Source organism: Spinacia oleracea, chromosome 6 (genome assembly GCF_020520425.1).
Source record: "Spinacia oleracea cultivar Varoflay chromosome 6, BTI_SOV_V1, whole genome shotgun sequence".
Classification (NCBI taxonomy): domain Eukaryota; kingdom Viridiplantae; phylum Streptophyta; class Magnoliopsida; order Caryophyllales; family Amaranthaceae; genus Spinacia; species Spinacia oleracea.
This window is the reverse complement of record NC_079492.1, coordinates 131,910,155-131,916,875: the sequence shown is the minus strand read 5'-3', so window position 1 is coordinate 131,916,875 and position 6,721 is coordinate 131,910,155. Positions and strand designations below refer to the sequence as shown.

At 38.4% G+C, this 6,721-nt stretch overlaps 1 protein-coding gene across 1 annotated transcript; it reads left to right on the top strand.

Annotated features, from left to right (window-relative positions):
- Positions 1–1,809: 1,809 nt before the first annotated feature.
- On the top strand, positions 1,810–3,072 carry LOC110801064 (uncharacterized). Its single transcript, XM_022006384.1, has one exon. It carries the CDS (start codon positions 1,810–1,812, stop codon positions 3,070–3,072), a length of 1,263 nt encoding a protein of 420 aa, XP_021862076.1.
- Positions 3,073–6,721: the final 3,649 nt, after the last annotated feature.

Below are 6,721 nucleotides of genomic sequence, written 5' to 3'. Positions count from 1 at the left end.
ATTATGTAAGAAATATTATTACATGATACTAATATTAAAAATAATTGAAAATTTTTATGATATACGACCAAATCTAATGAGAAACAACCTGATCAAAACATGAAAAATTACGGTTTAACCAGAAAACTCGATCCAACCCCAAAAAAATATATATATGATGTCAAACTCGCAATCTCTGCTATTTTCATGTTGGGAGAAATTTAATCAACAAAGTCTTATATACACGCGATGCATGCGTCAATTGCATCACGAATTTTATAATAGCTAATTCAATTTTAAAAAATGCATATATATTATTTAAAAATAAGTATCAAATTAATCACATTATGGAGCGATTTCCTTCAATATTGCACAAAGATCCAATAATTCCCAAAATACGTTACTTTCTTACTTAATTCCCACCATACCGTCCACGTCAGCATCGTGAACCGGTTCTTTTTTTTAAAAAAAATAATTAGCACAAACCGCTATGTGAGATAGCGGTTTATTCAGATAGCGGTTTATTTAGGTTAACCGCTATCTGAGATAGCGGTTTGATCTTTAATAAACCGCCATCCATCCCAGATGGCGGTTTACCCTCAACACATAACACCCCTTGCAGTAGCAAATTCAAAATATCAAAAAAAAAAAAACCCGCTCTTTTCTCTGTTTCTCTCTCCGTCGTCCCTCCTCTGTTGCGGCCAGCAAACCACCGGCCGACTCCCGTTCTTCCGGCCACGGAGCTTATTCCTCACCCTTCCTCTGGCCGTCGAGCGTCTTCCTCACCCACCACAACCGTCGCTCCTCATTCTCACCCTTCCCCCCGTCTCTCCTCCATTTCGGGGGGATTATTCTTCAGCCTTCGGCCACCACCGGCCACCACAGCCGTCGAGCTTCCTCCTCACCCACCACAGTCGTCGAGTTTCGACCTCACCCACCACCGGTCGTCGGTGCTTCAACCGGTAAGCCCTAATTTTTTTTTTGAATTAATATATTCGAAGCTAATTAATAATTCAGTAAAAATCGTTCCTATGTTTAGGATTTTTTTGATGATGTTATATGAAGATCATGCTTAGGTTTGTTTGTTGGTTTATGATCATGATTACCATGAATTGCAATTTTTTTTTATTGTTAATGTATTTCTAACCGCTAATTGAGATAACGATGTTATTAATCATATTATTTTAAAATAATTATCCTTTGATTTTTTTTGAATTGCTTATCATTTAAAAGTGCTCTTAAAAGTTTGATCTTTGCTTCGTTTTTAGCTCGAGTTTTTCAATTTGGAATTTTAGTCTTCAATTTCTCCAGTTCAATTGAATTAAAATCAGATTATGCCCCAAATTATGGATTCGTATTATTAATCATATTATTTTTTGTTTAGAATATGGAGTTGCCAGACTATCCTATTTATTGTCATTGGGGAGGGGAAATTTTGCAAAGTAGCGGTGATGTTACATATAAAGGAGGAGAGCGAAAATTTGGGTTTGTCAATTCTCAAATGAGTTATGATGAGGTTTTGAGTAAGGTTTATGATCTTATGAGATGTGACTCGAGATATGTGGAGTTGAAGCTACTAATCAGGTATTCAATGATGTCCGGTTCATATGAAGCCATTCCTTTGGATAATGACAATTTTTTAAAAGCAATGTTGATTGCTATGTCTCAAACACAATCAACCACGATGCAATTGTTCATCGAGCAACTTCCAAAGCAACCCGACCTCAATCTCACTTGGAATCCTTTCATGAAATGGATTCATGGGCGAGTTCATTTCCCTACTTGCCCTTGACAAATCAAAGTGGGTTAACGGATTCATTATTTACAAGAATGCTTACTGATGAACAATATGCTAGTGAACACATTTCAGAGCTCACTTCTCCAACTCAAACACCACATGTAGAAGCTATAAATGGTGATCCATCTATGATAGTTTTCGATTCTCTAGATCAAATATGTGTTGATTTTTTTGGAGATGAAGCGGTTGGGGTGGATAGTGATGTTGATGATGATGAAGATACACAAGATGCTAATGAAAAAGCTATAAGAGAAAGCGCTCCATCTCAAATTTTCAACAATGTTGCAGAGTTGGATCCGATTTTGCTTGATTCTTGGAGGACTTGGTCCAACAACGACTCTTTTGATGGTGAATTTTCTATTGGGAAAGAGTTTGATTCGTTGGCGCAATTGAAAGACATAGTCAAAGCTTATTCCATAGCTAAAAATCATTCATTTAAGGTATTGGAGAGTGAGTCCACAAAATACGTAGTTGAGTGTAAAAGAAAGAGTTCATGCAAATGCTCATGGAGGTTACGTGCAATCAAGGATCCTTGTCTTGCGTCATTCAGAATTGTGAGGTATAATGGCCCCCATGCAAGTAATTGTTTGGGTGACATAAAATCAATCGATCATCCTCTTCTCTCCTCTGATTTTGTATGCAATGAGATAAAAGATCTTATTCGTGCCGATCCTTCTTTGAAAATCCATGTTATTGTGCAAGCGGTGAAAGACAAGTTTAAGTATACCATCACTTACAAGAGAGCTTGGTCAGCGAAACAAAAGGCTATTGCGAACATTTTTGGTGATTGGGAGAAATCTTACGAAGAGTTTCCTAGGTACATGCAAACATTGAAGGAGTCTAATCCAGGAACCGTCGTGGAATGGTGTACCTTGGCTTCTAATGAAGATCCTTCCGTCCACATTTTTTTGAGAGTGGTTTGGGCATTCAAGCCTTCCATCGATGGTTTTAAGCACTGTCGACCCCTAATCACCATAGATGGAACTCATTTGTATGGTAAGTACAAGGGCACGTTACTCATAGACATGGGTACATATGCGAATTCTCAATTGTCCTCTCTTGCTTTTGCTATTGTTGAAAGTGAAAATGGTGAGAGTTGGAAATGGTTCATGAAATGCATTCGACATTTAGTTACTCAGAGGGAAGGTTTGTGTGTCATTTCTGATAGACATGCAGGGATTTTGCAAACAATGAATGAGTTCAATAGTGGGTGGGAGGAGCCGCCTCCCCACCATCGATTTGTACTTCTCACCTTGCCTCTAAAGTCAACACCCAGTTCAATAATGCTTATGTGAAGAACCTTTTCGGAAAAGCCGCAGATGCTCGTCAAAGAAAGAATTTTGATTACTACTTGGGAAGAATTGGTGAATTTAATGTTGAAGCTCGTCAGTACTTGATGCATATTTCTTCTCATCGGTGGTCGGTCCACCATGATGGTGGTTTTAGATATGGCGTGAAAACCACAAACATGTCCGAAGCTTTTAATGGGGTGATGAAAGGTGCTCGTTGTTTGACGATAACCGCCCTTGTTAGGATGACGTTTTACCGAGTGCACTCCTATTTTGTTACAAGGAGAGGTTGGGGTAAAAGGAGAATTGAAGAAGGCCATGATTTCGTTGAGAAGGCCACAACAACAATTGAAATGAACATGGCAAAATCTGGTGCTCACGAGGTCCAAGCCTTTGATCATGAGATGGGGCTATTTGAGGTTACAACTGGACGAGGAGGCAGAGCTTCGGGTAAAGGTGGTAACGTACACACTGTTAACCTTGTAGCCAGAACTTGCACTTGTGAGAAATTAAAAATCTACAAGTTGCCATGCTCCCATGTGCTTGCGGTTTGCCTTAAATAGCTTAAATTCACCTTAAATAGCCTAAATCCACCAAATATAGCCTAAATACACCTAAAATAGCTTAAATTCACCTAACATAGTCTAGAATGGCTTAAATTCACCTAAAATAGGCTAAAATAGCTTAAATTCACCTAAAATGGCATATAATGGCCTAAATTCACTTAAAATAGCCTTAAATAGTTTCAATTCACCTAATATAGCCTAAAAAGGCTTAGGTTCACCTAAAATAGCTTAAATTCACCTAATATAGCTTAAAAAGGCTTAAATTCACCTAAAATTGTCCAAAATAGCCTAAAATTGCCTAAAATTGCTTAATTTCACCTAAAGTAGCCTAAATACTCACTTTTTACTTATTGTAGATGACTTGGCAGCCATATTCAGAGACGGTACTTGGTTTACTACCCGAGATTTGTAGATGTGATAGAGATATATGGCGCTCAGTTGTATCGTTGATTTGCTTTGACATTGTTGAGTACCACTACCCAAATCGAGTGATGCGTCAGTTTGGATTGGAACAGTCAGTTCCCGTTGCGTGTGACACGAGTGTTGATCTTCATAATGTGGATCGACGGTATAAAAACAAGAAGTTTGAACAGATGCATCGCAAATATGTGGAGGAGTGGCCTGATCGTGAGAGTCGGATTGTTCAAGGCACTCCTTTTTCCGGTCATCGTGAGAGGATGAAGGAGTATATGGATTGGTATTGTAGCTTCAACAGACTCCTCATTACTCCTGTTACACGATCACCCCCACCACTCATTATCAGCCGTCTTCCTCTGATATTATTTTGGTAAATTAATCCTTGTTCCATTTTCATGTATAATGTTTATATTCATAACTAATGTTGAATTCTAATTATTGTTTCACATTCTTTTTTGTAGTCACATGCATTGGCTGATCTTGCCTCAAGATGCACTCGAGTTGTGGATTCTGCGCTAGAGCTACCTCCCAGTTTGGCCCTTCCTCTCACTCTTGATACGTTACGCAATTTGAGTTTCTCTTGCATTGACACCTTATCAAGAGTGGGGCAAGACCATATCCTTCAACAATATATTAGCCTCGTCTCAGTGTGCACCCGACACCTCCTCCACCTCACATGTTTCTCGAGGGCGTGGTTTTCAACCACCACGTGCACACCCTCCACCACTTACTCCTCATCTACGCCCTCCATCACCATCTTCTCCACGTCCTCCACCACTTACTCCAATACGCCCTCCACCACTTACTCCTCCTCTACGCCCTCCATCACCACCTTCTCCACGCCCTCCACCACTTACTCCTCCTCCTGTTAGTACTGCATCTCCGCCAACATCACAAGTTATTTCATCTCCTCCTTTGCAGCTTCTCACTTACCGGCGACAAAATAATTGCTCTAATAGTCATCGTACCGAGCCAATTGCCGAGGAGGATGAGTCCTCATTTTCATCATCCGAGCATGCAAAGAAACAACGTAGAACTTAGATTTGAGCTACATTAGAAACTTTTGTGTAATATTTTGTTTGTTTGCTAGTATTGAAACTTTTGGAACTTTTAGAAACTCATGTGTCATTATTGGAACGATTTTTGGAACGATTGAAATTTTGGAACGATTGGAAATTTTATTTTGGAAATTTTTTGTTTGCACTCTTCTATTTTGTTGCCTAAGTGTTATGGTTTGGTTGGTTGGTATGATTTGTGGAGGTTGTTGGCGTTGGATTATAAAGGTTGTTGGAGATCTTGGAGTTGTTTGCAGGTTTACTATTTGGCAGGAAGATTTCAGCCCATTTTCTGGCTGAACACTGGAAACAGCATGGGCTGATGCATGATACATACTAAACCGCCATCTGAGATAGCGGTTCAGTGGTGAACCGGAAAAAAAAAGATTTCTCTCTCCCTTGCTGACGTAGACGGTATGGTGGGATTAAGTAAGAAAGTAACGTATTTTGTAGACCTGATCAAATGGCGGGTCGGGCCGGGTTCGGGCCGGGCTTGAGCGTAAAAAACCAGCCCGCTATCTCGGGCCGGGCCAAGATTCGGGCCAAAATTTTGTGCCCAAACCCGTTATTTTCGGGCCATTTTCGGGTCGGACCAAATTTATAACTAAAAAGTGTATTTTTGTGTTTCCCAAACCCGCCCAAAAAAAATAAAATTTACGGGCCGGGTCGGGCCGGAAATTTCTGTCCAAACCCGCAAAAATTTCGGGCAGGCCGGGCTCATCTTGATCAGGTCTAGTATTTTGGGAATTATTGTATGTTTGTGCAATATTGAAGGAAATCGCTCCACATTATGTACATAAGTACTCTTTCGTCATTAATTTGCTCCATATTTTGACAATTGTAATTATTTTCGGATTAAAATTACTCCCTCTGTTCCTTTATGTTCCTCCCATCTGAGAAATGGTGTGGAAATTAAGAAAATGGAATCTTGTAATGATTGGGGTAAGAGTAATGATTGAATGTAAGAGAAAGTAATAAAGTAGTAAAGGAAAGTAATAAAGAAATGAAGGAGAGAGGAGATATTTTTAATAAAGTAATAAAAAATCATAAAAGTGGGGTTGGATGGGTGAATAGGGAAATGTGAATGAATTAAATAAGGGATGGTGGGGAATTTTATGGTAAAAAGATATGTCCAAAAAAGGAAATGGGAAGAACATATAGAAACACCCGAATTAGAAACGGGAAGAACAAAAAGGAATGGAGGGAGTAATAGGTATGATTTGAACTTCTTTTTTTGGTTTTATCTCTTTTCATAGATAGAGAACTTTTAGTTGATTGCTAGTATAGACATTATACTTCCTCCATTCTTTAATGTTCTTACCATTTGAAATCTTGACACTATTTACAATTGAAGAGAATCTTTTGAATTATGTTTAATAATATTAGAAAAAACATAGTCCTTTGAGGTCTTGTTTGATTCATCAATAAATACTTGAACAATATGAAATTTTATAATTTTTTATAACACGTAATTAGAGATATTAACGATGTAAAATATGCAGTGACAAGTGTGCCAAAGGCAAATGAGAAGAACATTTTTAGGAATAGAAGGAATAGTTTGTAGTGAACTGAGAATTTGATATTTTCTTTTACTTTTTTTTTTATTATATTAAGTTG

Coding starts and splice junctions, on each gene's coding strand:
- LOC110801064 (XM_022006384.1), top strand. CDS start 1,810: ATGCTTACTGATGAACAATATGCTAGTGAACACATTTCAGAGCTCACT.